This window comes from Vulpes lagopus, chromosome 20, assembly GCF_018345385.1.
Source record: "Vulpes lagopus strain Blue_001 chromosome 20, ASM1834538v1, whole genome shotgun sequence".
In the NCBI taxonomy this organism is placed as follows: Eukaryota; Metazoa; Chordata; class Mammalia; order Carnivora; family Canidae; genus Vulpes; species Vulpes lagopus.
This window is the reverse complement of record NC_054843.1, coordinates 17,423,901-17,441,104: the sequence shown is the minus strand read 5'-3', so window position 1 is coordinate 17,441,104 and position 17,204 is coordinate 17,423,901. Positions and strand designations below refer to the sequence as shown.

The 17,204-nt window shown below is 37.9% G+C and overlaps 1 protein-coding gene across 1 annotated transcript in view; it reads right to left on the bottom strand.

Annotated features, from left to right (window-relative positions):
- Nucleotides 1–9,680: 9,680 nt before the first annotated feature.
- The window catches only part of CYYR1 (cysteine and tyrosine rich 1), a 103,330-nt gene continuing 95,806 nt past the window's right edge, over nucleotides 9,681–17,204 (bottom strand). The window contains exon 4 of the mRNA XM_041734785.1: nucleotides 9,681–14,344. Within this exon, the coding sequence (XP_041590719.1) occupies nucleotides 14,160–14,344 (185 nt within the window). The 3' untranslated portion in view covers nucleotides 9,681–14,159. The remainder of the gene's footprint in view (nucleotides 14,345–17,204) is intronic.

The following is a 17,204-nucleotide window of genomic DNA, read 5'->3' as shown; positions in this document are numbered from 1 at the left end:
CCCCTTATTTATTCTTTACTGAGAGACATGGGCTAGTTATTTAAACCTTTGTATTTTGTTTATGCAGAAGGCAGTTGCCCATACTAAACTTCAATTGTTCACTCCTAGCATGTCCAAATGACTGAATGGACATCTGGAGCAGATCCATTGAGATTTTATTTGTATGAGAGATGATGAAATCTGGGCAAGGTTCATCTTCGGGGAGGAAAGGGGAAGAATTGTTCCCATAAAATATCCCAGGTTTCAGAGAAGAGTGGATTTAAAAAAATAATAATAGCACAATATCTAACACTAGAATTTGTCCTAAAGTTCTTTCCTTATAGATCTATGTCTACGCTTAAGGTAGAAGAGAGGATGTTAGGTCAAAAATGAAAGAAATATTTTCACAAGGTAGGTCCTGAGATCTTGAGAACATACAGTATTGCTGCTTTGAGCTTAGCATCTTCTGAGAAAGAGCTACTTTCCCATTGAGCTCAAAGTGCAGCATTTTCTTCATTTGTTAAGGGAGAGAACATAGGAAACTCTGGTATATTGGAGAGTCCACCCTTTCAGTGACCCAGGCCTCAAGATGTATGTATCCTAGCTCTATTGGCATATGTGGCCAATAGGTTTCAACAACAGCCAGAGGCAGACACCACACCCCAGTCATTCTCCAGGATAGCTCTGCTACTGCAACAGTGGGCAGTGACACTGCAATACAGAATTTCCTGCAGAAGCAACAGTATTGGTGGCTGGGCCACCAAACCATCTTAACGGTGCTCTTTAGCAGCGTGGCAGTACCACATGACCTACATGCAATCTAGTGATTGGCATCTGTCTCGTCAATAGCATCAGTAAAGGGGAGCTAGAGAGAAAGATATGGAAGGTACAACCTGATAAATGGGAAGCCCCAGATATACTTTCTGGGGTCTCCAAAATATAATTATAGGCTCTACGTTGCAGGAATCTGGAAGTCTTACAATAGCAAATGAGGCCTCCGATATGGAAGTATCCTTATTAATATTCAATGGCTATGACCTGGAGAAATACAGACCTCATAAATATTAATTAATATTAATATTAATAATATTAATATTAATAATATTAATAATATAATTAATATTATATTTTAATTTTTGACATTCATTCATATATAGCTTTATGATGGTAAAAACTACCTTATTCCTGGATTACTGTAGGACTCTGCTGTTTATGCAGAATTATCTAGAAGACTAAGAAAGACTGCCTTTTTCTTTTTTAAACATTTCCCCTAACTATCCTAAGATATTGCTATTGTCTAATTTAATATTTTATTGTTTCTATGTATTTTTTCTTTTAAAATTCTGCCAACATCTTGAGATTTTTTAAAATGTATAACAGAAAGCCAACAACCAGTTCCATAGGAATATGGAGATATGAAGAAAGTTGATGCTGTTTTTACAGTTTTCATTCGTGCTACCAACAGTCGTGACTGTCCCTTCAAATTAGTTAAAAGTTCACATCATTTTGCAGATGTCCCATTCCTTTATCTCTCTCTCTCTCTCTCTTGTTTTTTTTTATAAGTATTGACTCATCCTTTTGTCCTGGTCAAAAGGAAATACAGAGCATCCACAGAAAATTCAGAGTGGTTTCTGTATTGGCAAAAGTCATGCCCTGGGAGATAATTGGGTGAGGTGTCTGCTGGGAACAGGTGCTATATCAGATATAAAAGGGTCCTTTATGTTCTGTCTCCCTTCCTGATATTTCCCAACATTTCTTTTCCCTTCCTTTATATTCCCTTTCACTATTATTCATATTCCCCAAATGAATGAGAACATACACTGTTTGTCCTTCTCCGATTGACTTATTTCACTCAGCATAATACCCTCCTAACTCGGGGAAACGAACTAGGGGTGGTGGAAGGGGAGGAGGGCGGGTGTTGGAGGGGAATGGGTGACGGGCACTGAGGTGGACACTTGACGGGATGAGCACTGGGTGTTTTTCTGTATGTTGGTAAATTAAACACCAATAAAAGTTAATTAAAAAAAAAATAAAAGGGTCCTTTACTCTCCATCTCATCCACAATGTACATAAAAACTGGGACTGAAGAAGACCAAGTGATGAATTGCAACAGAAGGCCAAAGGAAAGGATATGAGTCATTAAGATTGTTCAAACACGTATAATCATCCACTTTGAACTTAAACCATGGAAAGACAGCTTCTGTAATCAGCCAGAGAATCACCATGGGTAGCTTTTACAAGCAAAGAGTAAATATGGAGATATTTCTTTGCATCACTAGAAATGTATTCTCACTGAAAGACTTTTTTTAGGACTATAAAGTGCTACATTTAGTTTCTAGATCTGCAAAATGGGAAGAATAATACGTATACCCTGGGATTGGAAGATTCTGTATACTTAAATGTAAAGTCCTTATAACAGTGCCTGGCACCAGAAAAAATTACGATGATGTAAAGTAATACATTCCTAAGAATTCATTGAGAATCTTTTTTACAGTGGTAAAGCAGTACTGCTTTTCAGAATTTAGATTAATCAGTATTGCTAAAAAAAAAAAAAAAATCACTATGGCTTTCTCTACATATCAAATAATAATAGCGCAAAAGTTGTAGCCATTTTAAATCCTATTTCCAGCAGTTTTGTTTTCTTTTTTACTTCATTTTTGAATATTCATTGTTGTTGTTGTTTTAACATAGACCAAGGAAACGGCAATGTGAAAACTATGATATCTTATTTTAGTAAAAACACCTTTAGTTAATCCCTTTGGACATTGCTTCTAAAGTTTAAATTACATTGTAATCTGTTCTATGGGAAATGTGATTTATGAGGCAATTCTTTTCTGATATTTGGCTGGTATTTTTTTTTTTATGTAAAAAATGAGCTCAATTTTAATCTGAAGAGAGCCACTCCCAAACTGACATGTTGTCTTGTTCTCACTGAATTAGTCAAGACGAGCCTGTTCATTTACTTGAATGGACATGTGTTAATACTGTGCTTAATGACAGTATATCTGGATTGACATGTATCATCAATTAAAAACTATGAAACTATAAGCTTTTATCCAGTTCTTTGACCTCTATCTTGGATAATGGACCCCATGGAGGATATGCTGCTCACTATAAAATCTCTTCCTCGAATTCTTAAAAACAGTTAAGAAATCTGTGGCAAGGTATATAAGAAGGGTACAGAATAGGTACCCTAAAGAGCAGAGGTGAGAATCCATGAATTCTGACACAGAAATCATCACACCTCTCAGAGTATAAGCCGTCTAGCTACATCTGGAAAGATGAGCAGGGATTCCACAGAAGAAGTCAGAGACTTTTTGAAAAAGGAAGTTTGTCTCATGTGTTCAGGTGGTGGCAAGAGACCCAGGGAGTGGGTCTCTTTGTCTGTAAAATGCATTTTTACAGACAGAGCAGAAAGAACTGGTCTTTTAACTACTTAATTCTTCTGAACTGCTTTCAAGCTCTTCCAGTCAACAGAGAAAATAATACACAAGATGTGTGATAATGAAGACTCTAACTTACAATAAGATCCCAAATAATCCCAAATAGTAAAGTTGAATCACTTGGCTCTATCCATCCCTCAGGTCATGGAAACAATATGAGATCTCTTATTTACTTACTGCCTATAATCAAATGTGATTCAGAAAGCGATTCCCCTGCCTCCTCTTCACACTCTGATGTGTCAGGCAACACACACTCAAAAGCTGCCCAAAGTTGGGTCGGAAGAGGGGAAGCAGAGCTGAAATGGGAATCAAAGAAACTCACTGAATTTTTTAAAATCATGTATTCCTTAAGGCATCCGGAAAAGGCAAAATTCCCAGCACATGTTTCTGCAGTTCCAGACATTTCCTTAGATTTGTTTTCCACTTTTTAGTGAAGGTATTCAAGATTAGGTTAGGTGGCAACTTGATCCACTGAACACTCATCTGGAAACTTGTCTTGGAATTCTTTTCTTGATGGAGATTAAATATCTTGGAACAAAGTTGAAACAAAGGTTAGAACTGGGGCCACGTTAAGACTTGTCCATAAGGTATGCGGTATGTGGTTTACTCCATTCCGTGCCAAAATGTGATGTGCTTTAGTGAAGCTCATAAATGAAGCTCATGAGAAACACAAATGTGCGTCTCTGTTTAGTATTTCTGAGCAGCACTCCCCCAATTAGCACGGCCCCGGGATTGTCGCTGGCTCTCTTCTACCCTCATCAATTCACTAAAAGCAATTTGATCACAGCCAAGCTTGGCCCTGAGATTCTTTGAGCTGTTGAGCTGGTATATTCCCGTTAGAGGGAAGATCGCCTAAACTCCAAATAATGGACTTAACAGAGAATGAGATGAAATATCCCTGCTCTGGTCGGCTGACTACTAAGATAGCTAATGCTCTCACCTCCTGGTATTTGTGGTCTCATGTAATCTCCTCCTCTTTTGTGCAGACTTGACCTAGTGACCTGATTCTAAGGAACTGAACATGGCAAAAGTGATGGGATGTCACTTCCAAGATTGGGTTTTAAGTCTGTGACTCCCCTCTTGCTGGCAGTATATTTTGCTGGCAAGCGCTCTCACTTTATGGGTCTTGTTGCTTGCTTGCACTGGGGGAGCGAGCTGACATATTTCAAGATGCGGGTGGTCTCTGGCCAATAGCCAGTGGGTAAAGGAGGCCCTCAGTCCAAAAGCCTATAAGGAATAGAATCCTGTCAACAGAATCATCTATGCATGTGAATGAGCTTGGAGGCACACTGAGATGACCGTGGCCCTGTGGGAATCCCTGAGCAGGTAACCCAGCTAAGCCACACCCAGGTTCCAGGCCTATAGAAACCAACATCATTAATGTTTTAAGCGTCTAAGTTCTAAGCTCGTTCGTTACGCAGCAGTGGTGTCTGTCTGCTTACAGAAGTGGTAAGGCTTAGAAGTGGGAGTACAAAAGCTGGAAAGAGGATAGGTATGTATATTTGTGTCTGCCTGAGTCACCAACCCAGATAGAATCTTTGTGACAGATGTTTTCAGTATACTGTTTATAATCATTGCAACAACCTGGCAAGGGTGGTGTTATTCACATATTTTGGATAAGACTTAAGTAATGGTAACTAAGTTACTTGGCACAGAACACATAGCTAGGAGGTAATGGAGATAAGAGAGAAACAAAGTCTAACTCTGAAGCCCTGGATCTTTCCTCTGCCTTAACCATCATAGGTGGAAAGGTTTGGGTGGGGTTTAGGGTACAAATAAGAATCACCTGTAGATCTTTCTAAAGCTTGTGATGCTGTTTTCCTTTCTGGAGGTCCTGACATGGTTTGAAATGAAGCATATCACCCAGTGGGGCTGCAGCAGAAAAGCATTGGACTTCTGAGTTCAGCTATCACCCTTGCAGCTTGGGCCTATAATTAGAAAATATAAATTGGACATTTAAGCCACATTCTGACTGGGGATCTGGAAGTCCTTAGCAGCTTGCGTGGTGATTAGGAAGATGATCATGTGACTGGGGCACTCTTGCTGTTAGGTTGTTTTAATTAAGTTACAAATAAAACAATAGCATCCAGAGTTCTGCTATTTGACCGGCTTCACATAGTCTGATGCATCCAGAACTCTACCTCACTTAGAGCCAGAAGTTGGCAAAATGGGTTTGGCTAAACAAGGATCGGTTGAGAGTAGAATGGATGAATGGTAAGCGCTGCTTTCATTTGGTGACAGGAACCAGATAATAAAATAATGGAAGAGCACACCTCAGTGCTGTACCTTAGGAAGATATGTTTGGCCTTGGATGCTCCTATAGTGACTTCTATTGCTGAGCAGGGCAGCTCAGCAGAACAGAGTAGACTCTGAGCTGTCTCACCAGCTCCTTGGCCAGGTCCAGGTTCCCTCTTCTACATTCAGCCCTACAGCTCTTGCAATAGCCTCCCTGCTTCTGGCCCTGAGAAGGGACTGAGTGGGCTTCTTCTTGCAGATCACAGCCTTACTTCCACAATGGCCTCATCACACCTGTTTGTGGAAGACACTGCAATTAATGACAAAGTGCACAGTCTGTCTAGACAAGATGACTGTAATGCTACTTCTTTACCTCTCTGGTACCTCATTACATTTTGCATAGATTTTTTTCTAGAGCAGCACTGCCCAGGAAGGCAGCTGCTAGTACATGAGGCTATCTATGCAGCTTTGAAATGTGATTAGTGAGACTGAAGAGGCGGATTTTTCATGTAATTTAATTTCAATTTATTTGAATTCAAATAACCATATGTAGCTGGTGGCTAATGTGTTGGATAGCACAATTCCAGAGGCTGGCCTCCTTATGTTACTCTTTTGTTAATTTAGTTTGGGCTAATATTTATAGAACATCTTTTATGTGCCTAGCACTATACTTAGAATTTTGCATGTATTCATCCAATTTTCACAAAACCTAATGAACCTCATTATATTATTTACGTTTTCCAGAGCAGAAAGTTAAATTTTATAGAGACGAAGAGGCCTGTTTCAAATCATACAGGCAGGAGACAGGATTCAAAATAAAGTCTATCTGGCTTCAGTCCCTTGTTTCTGTACAAAAGAATGAGACTAAATCAGCAGAAATGAAGGGTGAAACAAAATGGACACAAGACAATTAAAATAAAACCTTTACTATAATGAGTTATTTCATTTTATTGCTTATTGTAAACACTCTGGCCATAGCACACACATTAGTTTTTAAATAATCGTAATTCAAAGCTTTCACATTATATACTATTTTCCTTCAAGATGTATCATCTATGAAAATACCAGTAACTCCAAAAGTCTATATGGATAATGTGCACATTTATCCTATTGTGACACTAAATGCAAACAGTAAAAATAGTGATCAGTGTAGGTCGTTGGGTCTGTGCTGTGCCTTAAGGGTAGCCATAAAACAACCCAAAGGGGGGATGAGGTGGATTCGTGGATTCAGATGGCTCCTATGTGGGTAATGTTTGCAGAACATAGGAGGTACACAATAAATGTTTATCGATGGCAAAGATGATGAGAATTCAATTTGCAATCTGGTCTTTTCCTCTCCATTTTTCTTAAGGAATTTATGGCTCATTTGCAACCAACATTGTAAATGTCACAGAGACCCCCACACGCTGAGTTGCAGAGCTGCTTTGTAATTGGATCTGGTCACACTTGCAGAAGAGAGAAAGCATATGTACTGTTAAAACTGTGCTAAAATTCCAGTCCTTAGAATAGGCTGGAACTCTTGAGTGCTTTGTGTCCTTTTAAGTCAGAAAATTATCAGTGTCTACAAATCAAGTAAGTCATTCAAAACAAATCTAGCTCTTAGATCTGATCAGCTAGACTTCATTTCAGTCAGATAAATGTATCTGAAAGAAAATACGATACTTCTATGAACTACTAAGTTTCCTAACTACAAGGACAGGAACTATAATTTTATACCTTAAGATACTTCTTTTGATTATTTTATTCAGCAAAATTCTCAGAATCATTTTGGGACTTCACTGAATTATGATGATGGTATTAGATTAAACATTTTAGATTTAACTGCAAAGTGACATAAAAATTTGAACATCTCTTCCCAGTATTCTTTTATGCATGCAGTGCAGTGTATTTAAGCAGACTTGTAATAAAGATCTTTCTAACCAGCTACTAGCAAGTTGTGTTCATCATGGTGTACTTCTGGTGAATAAAAGTGATACGGTTTTGTTGTTGTTCAGATTTATTTATTTATTTATTTATTTATTTATTTATTGTTGTTCATTTTTATTGAGAAATAACTGACATGCATCACTGTATAAGTTTAAGGCATACAGCATGATGGTTTGCTTTACATAGGTTGTAAAATGATTATCATTGTAGGTTAGATAACATCCACCTTCTCATATATATATACAATAAAATGAAAGTAAAGAAGGTATAAGAAAAAAATGTTCTTATGATGAGAACTCTTAGGATTTACTCTCTTAACACCTTTCTTATATATCATACAGCAATGTTAGCTCTAGTCATTATGTTGTATGTTACCTCCCTAATGCATATTTATCTTACAACTGGAAGTTTATAACTTTTGATCACCTTCTTCTAATTTACTCTTCCTCCCACCCACCATCTCTGGTAGCCACAAGTTTGATCTCTTTATCTATGAGTTGTTGTTTCCTTTTAAGATTCCACACGTGCAAGTGAGATCATAGAGGATATGGTCTTTTTTTTTGTGGTCTGATTTATTTTGCTTAGCATATCACTTTTAAGGTCCATCCTTGGTGTTCCAAGGTGTTCCTCATTTTTAATAGCTGAATTACATTTCATTGTGTAAACACACACACACACACACACACACACACACACACACACATCTTCCTTATCCATTCATCCATTGATGGACACTTGGTTTGTTTCCATGTCTTGGCTATTAGAAGAAATAATGCTGCTATGAATATGGGGGTACAAGATATCTTTTTGAGGTAGTATTTCCATGTTCTTTGGACATATTCTCAGAAGTGGAATTGCTAGATCATTTGATAGTCCTATTTTTAATTTTTTAAAGATTTCCTCCATACTATTTTCCATAGTAGCTGCACCAACTTACATCCTCACCAGCAGAATCTCTTATGATCCTTTGAATTTCTGAAGCATCATCTATAATGTCTCCTTTTCTATTTGTAATTGTGTAGATTTGGGTCTTTTTTTTTTCTCCCTTGGTTGGTCTGGCTAGGATTTTGTCAATTTTATCTTTCCAACAATAACCAACTCTTAGTTTGGTTTATCTTTTCTATTATTTTTATGTTTTCTATTTCTGCTCTAATCTTCATTATTTTCTTTCTTTTGCTAACTTTGGGCTCAATTTGTTCTTCTTTTCCTAGTTCCTTAAGGCATAGAGTTAGGTAGCATATTTGGGATCTTTCTTGCTTCTTAATGTAGATATTTATTACTAAGAGCTTCTCTCTTACAACTGCTTTTGCTACTTCCCATGAGTTCTGATGTGTTGTATTTCCATTTTTAATTTGTCTCAATAAACTTTTTAAACTTTAATTTCTTATTTGATCCACTGGTTGTTGAGGGCAGTGTTAATTGTTATATATTTGTGAATTTTCCAGTTTTCCTCATTACTGATTTCTAGTGTCACACTATTGTGATCAGAAAGAGAAAGATACTTGGTAGGAGTTCAGGCTTCCTAAATTTGCTAAGACTAATTTTGTGTCTTAACGTTGGTCTATCCTGGAAAATGTTTCATGTACCCTTGGGAAAAATATGTATTCTGCTGTTGTTGAGTTGAATGTTCTGTATACAACTGTTAGGTCCATTTGGTCTATAGTGTTGTTCAAATTCACCGTTTCCTTATTGATTCTCTGTCTTGATGATCTATTTTTGAGAGTGGAGTGTTAAAGTCCTCAACTATTATTATAATACTGTTTATTGGGGTCCCTGGGTGGCGCAGCGGTTTGGCGCCTGCCTTTGGCTCAGGGCGCGATCCTAAAGACCCGGGATCGAATCCCACGTCGGGCTCCCGGTGCATGGAGCCTGCTTCTCCCTCTGCCTGTGTCTCTGCCTCTCTCTCTGTGACTATCGTAAATAAATAAAAATTAAAAAAAAAATACTGTTTATTTTTCTTTTAACTCTGTTAGTTTTTGCTTTATATATTTAAGTCCTCTCTTGGGCACTTAAATATTTATAATTGTTATATCTTATTGATGTATTCACACTTTTATCATCACATAATGACCTTTGACTCTTTTTTACTATTTTTAGTTTAAATTCTATTTTGTCTAAGTATAGCTATCCTTGTTTTGTTTTTTTTTTTTTTCCTGGTCACCATTTGCTTGAAATGACTTTTTCCTGTCCATGTTCACTCTCAGTCTCTCAGTGTCTTTAGGGCTAAAGTGAACCTCTTTTAGGCTGATATTGTTGGATCCTGTTTTTTTAAATCCACTCAGCCATTCTATGTCTTTTGATTGAAGAATTTAGTGCATTTACATTTAACATAATTGTCTGTAGGTAAGGGCTTACTATTGCCATTTTGTTAATTTTTTTTCCTCATTCTTTTGTAGAGCCATCATTCCTTGATCATATCCTGCTGTCCTTTATTGTTTTGATCTTTTTGGTGTCAGTATACTTGGATTTATTTATTCTTTTGTGTGATTACTAGATCTTCCCTTGTGGTTACCATGAGATGTGCACAACATATCTTAAACTTATAACACTCTATTTTAAACATATTAATAACTTAAATAGAATTTTTATACTTTACACTTTTACTTCTGCCCCTCACATTTTAGATTATTGCTGTTACAACTTATATTTTTTATATGGTGTAACTAATAACAGATTATTGTATTTATGGTTCTTCTTGCTACATTCCTCTTAAGAGAATTTAAAACTAGAGTTGTAAGTGAGTGATGTATCACTATTACCATATTGCAGAATCCCATTATGACTACATTTATGCTATTGCCAGTGAGATTCGTGTTACCTTTCTATGTTTTTGTAATATTAGTTATAAAGGTAGTTAAAGAACTCCCTTTGGAATGTCTTGTAAGGCAGGTCTGGTTGTAATTAACCCCCTTAGCTTTTGTTTGTTCAGGACAGTCTTTAGCCTTCCTTCATTTCTGACGGACAGCTTTGCCAGCTATAGAATTTTGGTTGACAGTTTTCTTTCAATATTTTGACTATGTCATCCCATTTTCTCCTGGCCTGAAGAGTTTCTGTTGAGAAATCCAATAGTCTTATAAGGGGTTCCTTGTATGTAAGTTCTCTCTTTTCTCTTGGTGCTATTAAAAATATTTTGTCTTTAAGTCTTGACAATATAATTATAATGTGTTTCAGTGTAGCCCTCTAAAGTTCAGCCTGTTTGGGATCCTTTGGGCCTCATGGATCTAGATATCCATCTCTCTCCCCAGGTTCAAGAAGTTTTCAGCCATTATTGTTTTAAATAGATTTTCTGTCCTTTTTCTCCTTCTGGAATTCCTATGATGCAAATGTTATTTCTTTTCATTGTCATATAATTTCCATAGGCTCTTTTTGCTGTTTTTAATTTTTTTCTTTTTTGACTGGATAATTTCCAATGTCCTACCCTTTAGGCTGCTGATTTTTTTTCTGCATGTTTGAATCTACTTTTGAAACTCTCTACTGAATTTTTCAGTTCATTTATTGTATTTTTCAACTCTGGGATTTGTTTTTGTTTTTGTTTTTGTTTTTTGATGGTTGCTATTTCTTAGTCAGACGTCTCTTTCTGTTCATGCATTGTTTTCCTAATTTTGTTTCGTTGTTTGTCTCTGTTCTCTCAAAGTTCACTAAACCTCTTTAAGGGAATTATTCTGAATTCTTTGTCTGATAGTTTATAAATTTCCATTTCTTTAAGGTCAGTTGTTGGAGCCTTTTAGGTTTATTTTGGTGGTTCATTCATATTTCCTGATTTTCCATGATCCTTGATTTCTTGCATAGGTATCTGAGCACTTGAGTAATTGATCTTCACTTCCAGACTTTACAGTTTTGCTTTGGCAGAGGTAACTTCACTGGTCGGATCATTTTGTTTTCCTGGGTGTGTCTGTTGGTAATGTCTTTGGGCAGGTTGGGCCTGCTATTATGGACTGCTTTGGGCAAGGCAACTATTCAAGTCCTGAGGACAAGGATGGAGTATTGTGCCACTGGCTGAAAATAATTGGATATGACTGCTGGCTTGGTTCCCTATCCAAATGAGGCTGTAGGATCGGGTCTTCAGTTGACTTATTCTCTTCTAAGACTTATTAGATGATTGGAACTGAGTCTATATTCAGTAGTAGATGGAGCTATGTTTCCTGCTTCTCTGCTCTGGCAGGACAGCAGCCAATGTTCAGAGCCCATTAAAAATCATTATTTGGGGGTTCCAAATCAGGCCTGAGTGTCCAATGAATTCCCTGGTCAGGTGATGCTCTACAGATGGAGGAAGCCATGGGCTGTGCTCTCTGTTCAAGTGTCACTGTATGTAGGGCTGTTAGAGGGACTATGCAGTTCCTGTGTGTTCTGGTTAAGTTCCCTGGTCAGATAGCTGATTGCTATATTCAGGAATGAGCAAGGCCATACATTAGTTTCCCTGCCTGTGTGCAACAGGAGAAGCAGCTCTAAAACTGGTAAAGCTCTTTGTTGTCTTAACTCAAGCAGACCCATGCCTTTTATGATCCCTGGCCAAATGAGGCCACTGACTTTGCAAACTACTGGCTCTCCCTTCTCTCAGCTCAAGTGCCACTAGGCCATGGAGCTTTCAGGAGTTGTCTCTAGCCCTTCTGCTCAGATGGGGCTGAAGGCACTCTCCATGGTAGATGGGGCTGTTACTCAGTGCCCTGCCTGGGTACGAGTAAGCTGGGCTGTGGGGCTGGCAAAATTTTTGTTTGAGGATCTGAATCAAGCAGATATGCACCTATTCCAAGTTCACTCTTCCCAGTTTGGTTCAGCAGATGAGTAAGGCCACTGGGTAAATAGGTCTAATTACTATTTAGACACTGCCAATATGAACCTGATCTGCCAACAAACATGTGCTAGTTGTTGCAAGCCCCTTCCTCATTCTCTGTCACAGTTATATTTCTGTTGGCTGAGCCCTACAATTCCAGCGGTATGTGATGAGGGTATGGATGCCCACAGGGTGACCCACAATGCTGGGGGGCCAGTGCCTGATTGCTCCCTGTTGGGTTCTCTTTTCCACTGGAAGAAGTGGAAGCTTAGGAGACACCTCTCCCTATGGTGCTATACTGTCCTGGGGAGAGGAGCAATACAGTCAACATGTAGCCACTTCTTTTACCCCTCTAATGCAGTCTATCTTGGTCTCTGAAGTGTGGGAAGGGGGTGCTTTAGCCTCATTCCTGTGTTCTAGGATTCTCTCTGTGGTGTCTTGTTTTTGGATAATTGTTGGTTGTTCTTGTGAGGGGGAGCAAATTAGGGCATGATGTATGTCACCATCTTAGTAACATCACTTTCCCCCAATGTTTTGTCAATGTAAATTTTAAATATACAAAAGGACCCACATAAAAATATAAATGTTAAGGTCACTTGCAGCAAAATACGGCACATTAGAATTATTTAGTAAAAAGTTTTATACTTGAAGGTAGGCACTTGGTAACATTTGGGTTTTGGCAAAAGGCAACAGTTTGATGTCAATATCTTAACCTTTCTCTTAACTATATAACTTTTACAAGGGAATAGATTTCCAAAATATTACAGAAGAGAAACAAATTTATCTAGACCATATATGAATGGAATTCCACAGACCAGAATCCAAATTTCATTTTTTCTTCTTCTTTGCATAAACTATTATATATCTTCATGGACAAGTTCTACAGTTTTACTCCCTGATGTAAAATCCCTTCGAACTATTTGGCTTCTAATCTTTTGATCTGAAAAGAAGTATTTGTTGCTTGTGGAATTTAATACAATTTTTTCCCACAGTTGGAATAACCTTTGTTATAATAAAACACTAATTAAAGTCAGATGATTTTTAGGTAGCAGTAGCTAGCACTAAAGAGTTCTTGGCTTCAGGCAGCTGTTGAATCCCTCTGGTCCTGTTTTAACTGTCAAATTAAATAGAAAAGATTCAACTATTCCAGTTGTTTTCATTATTGGAGGCATAGAAATTTACTTCACACTTACCTAAACCATGAGTAGAATGTTTGGGACCCATCTACCATTTGATTTAGCTGTCTTTTCTAGAACATTTCTCTACCAGATAGATTCTGTTTGAAGTCTTAGTAATAGGGAACTTCACAAAACAATCTAGCAATAAGGAAGCTCCAACTCCTCTTTCTTATCCTGAAACCAAAGTTCCTTGTTCTTAACCAGAAATCAAAGTTCCTGTAGCTTCCATCCAGTGCTTCAAACAGTGAAAGGCACAGAGTAGGCTCTCATGTACTTGAACAGTATTTATTGATTAACAAAAGAATGGATGATTCTAGTTCTGACTTTTAAAGCTACACAGAATATAGTTGTTTCCTTATGCAGTCCAGGCTGTTCTCTTCTCTTACATCATTCTTCTCTTTTCCTGGATCAGTATTGCAATTGCAATTTCCTTAAGCAATATGAGTTTCAGATGTTTTGTCTATCTCGTTACTCTTTTCTGCATATTCTTGCATTGATCAATACTCCAGATGGGGTCAGGTCAGAGAAGTGTCAGTATCTCAGCCTGGATATTTCATTTGACATATTGTTTGACCCCAAAAAAGTATTCCCTAGAGCAATTCTCTCTTGTTTCTGAGTAGAGGCTTTTTATTCCATGCAAGATCTCTGATTGGCACATATTCTGTTCTGGGAGAAGGACTGTTTCCTCGAATTTCCAGGGTAAGGAGGGGGTGGAGAACGCTGTGCTGAAGCCTGTGGGGTCGGGGAGTAGGGAGGTGGCAAGTCGGCACAGTATTCCATCTCATGGTCATAACCATAGGGGGGTGGTGCCACTGAAAAACACAAGGTAAAAGGCATCAGGCATTTAGCAAATATTTGAGTGTCTACTATGTTTAAACCATTGGGCTGAGTACTTCAGGATGGGTCATGATTTTTGCCTATAGGTTGAAGGCACATATATATGAAAGGGCAAGTGCTACAAAACATGGTGCCATTGGCCAAAATGTTTAGAATTGGTTGCTTAGGGAAAGTTTCTTGGAAATATGATGCTAAAAGGGCAGATAAAGGAAAGACTAGGGACTGATTCCAGATTGAGCAAAAGCATAGAAGCAAGAGAGCACTTTTGTTGAAAGCAAAAAGTACATGGCGGGGGGAATGGGAAAAAGTGTTGAGGAATCTGATTGTATCATCATCCTGGTGGGCTTTGAATATCACATAAAGAGTGTGTGATGTGCAGTTACTAGAGATTTTTTGAATATGCAAACAAATATGCTTTGGGAAGGTGATTTTCTCAGCAGTATGGATTGAAGTAGAAAAAAAGGAGAGATGATGTAATAGTATATGTGAAGGATTATGCAGGACATATGGCATTGAGGGGAAAAATCATGACACCTTGGGAAGCTGAGTTCTTAGGTGATGACTAGGTAGGTAGAGAAAGGTGGAGAGTGAAAAAATGTGTCCAGGTATTGGGCACCCTTTATTGGGCTTCTGTAACCCAGAAGGCCATGGAGCCATTATAGGAATAAGAAAAAAAAATGTTGGTAAGCATGTTTGTGAATGGGAATGAAGAACTTAGTTTTCTAAATATTATTTGATAAATTTTTAAAAATTATTTTACTGTAATATATATTAGCGTGTTTTAAATCACATTTAATACACTTTATTGTGACTTTTTATGGATTCTGTAGTGATCTCAATCCCATGTCAAGGATTGGAGAGAGGTACCCCTTGAGTATTCCATGTCTTCAAGAACCAATCATTCTGCAACATCTGAGCAACCCCTCTGATGATTTTCCAATAGTTGAATTATCATCATCATGATTCTAGTTGGAAATTGACATCCTGTAATTGCTTGCTATGAATGTAGTCTAAATCACAAGACTAGTGTCATAATAATGCAAATAAATGGGCAAGCTTTTTTAACATTAGAATGGCAGAAAAGAACAAGCAACATTTCAATAAACATATTTCTAAAATGTCTTCTAGGGACGCCTGGCTGGCTCAGTTGGTGGGGCATGCAACTCCTGATCTCAGGGTTGTGGATTTGAGCCCCACATTGGGTGCAGAGATCATTTCAAAATAAAGTTCTAAAAAAATAAAAAATAAAATATCTTCTAAATTGTGCTCTTACCCATAAGATTATGGTAGTGTTCTGATCAATATACAGGTACAAACATAGGGCTTCACCCTATATGCAAACACTAACAATGTTTCTTCTGGATCCCTTTAACTTGGCTTGCTTTATCAGGAGCTTGATGATTTAAATCACTTACTGATCTCTCTGCCTGTACTCAGGGATGTGAGGACACAGAAGTGGGTCACCTAAGATAAAGGAAAATGTAGACAGAGAACCAAGTAGGATGTCCTCTGAGGACTGCTTTACTGAGCCAAGGTTTCACAAGTCTCCAGTGGGCTCTACAGGCCAAGGGCTCATGGCACAGGACACAGCTGTATACAGCTTCTCTAAGGCTGCTTTCTACACTTGGAGGCTGGACTATCAAAAGCTTTGTTTTCTGTAACAAAATGGAACAACTCCTGTGGAGTCTAAACACACATTCCCTCTGCATTACACCCACTCCTCTGCTTCATTATATCCAGGAGAACTAAGATTTATAATATACTTCATCCAAGCCAACAAATACAGGCTCCATGTAAAATAGAAAGTTACAGCTGGATACCCATTGAACTGTTTCTTGTAATCGTGTGGTTCTAAGCTGTTTTTGTGTTGAAGGTTTTCCCTACCTCCTACTTGTGGAGCATACACTGAATGATTCTGTAGAATTCTGTAGAATCAGATTGACTCTGCACCATTCTCTGTCATGAAGCCGTGGAGTCTCTTTATGCTTCGGTAACAAAGCGTTTATATTTTGCTTTCTGCATTAAAACTGCTAGAGGACACTTCAGTGAGATTCCCTATGGTTTATACAGCTGCATGGTGAACATGCAAATTTAAGATATGATTACATTCATATAGCCTTCTTATATAGCCTTTGAAGTCTGATAAAGTGATAATATGCAGAAGAACAATATTTTGAGGACTATCCATCATGAAATAAACATAGCACACCCTTTATCATAGCAGCTGCTGGAAGACATTTTGAAATAAGCCTTGTGTAGCTGTGGACTGTGCTGTCCTTCTTTCCTGCAGATAATAAGGTTTCACTAGGAAGTAAACTTTTCAAGGTATCAATTTTAGAAAATTCCTGATTAACTCGAAGAGGTTTTGTTCTTTCTTAAAGGTCAAATCATCTTTCAAAGATGTATGGATGCAGCTGGAGATATGGTGCCTTTGAAATCTTTCATCATCAATATTCCAACTCTCTGATTTAAGTACGGCAAATATGCCATTCATCTTCAATGTCATAGTTTTCCACAATATTTCAGAATTTATGGATGGTATGAAATTCCATAGAAGAAATTTAATGTTTTTCACTCACTCAGGTCAACATCTCTGAATCAAAGGGCTCGGAGATGCACAGCATTACCAAAACCTACCACATTATTTTTTTTAACACTTATTTATTTTATTTTTATTTTTATTTTTTTAAGATTTATTTATGATAGACACACACACACAGAGAGGCAGAGACACAGGAGGAGAGAGAAGCAGTCTCCATGCCGGGAGCCCGACTGGGACTCGATCCTGGGACTCCAGGATCCCACCCTGGGCCAAAGGTAGGCGCCAAACCGCTG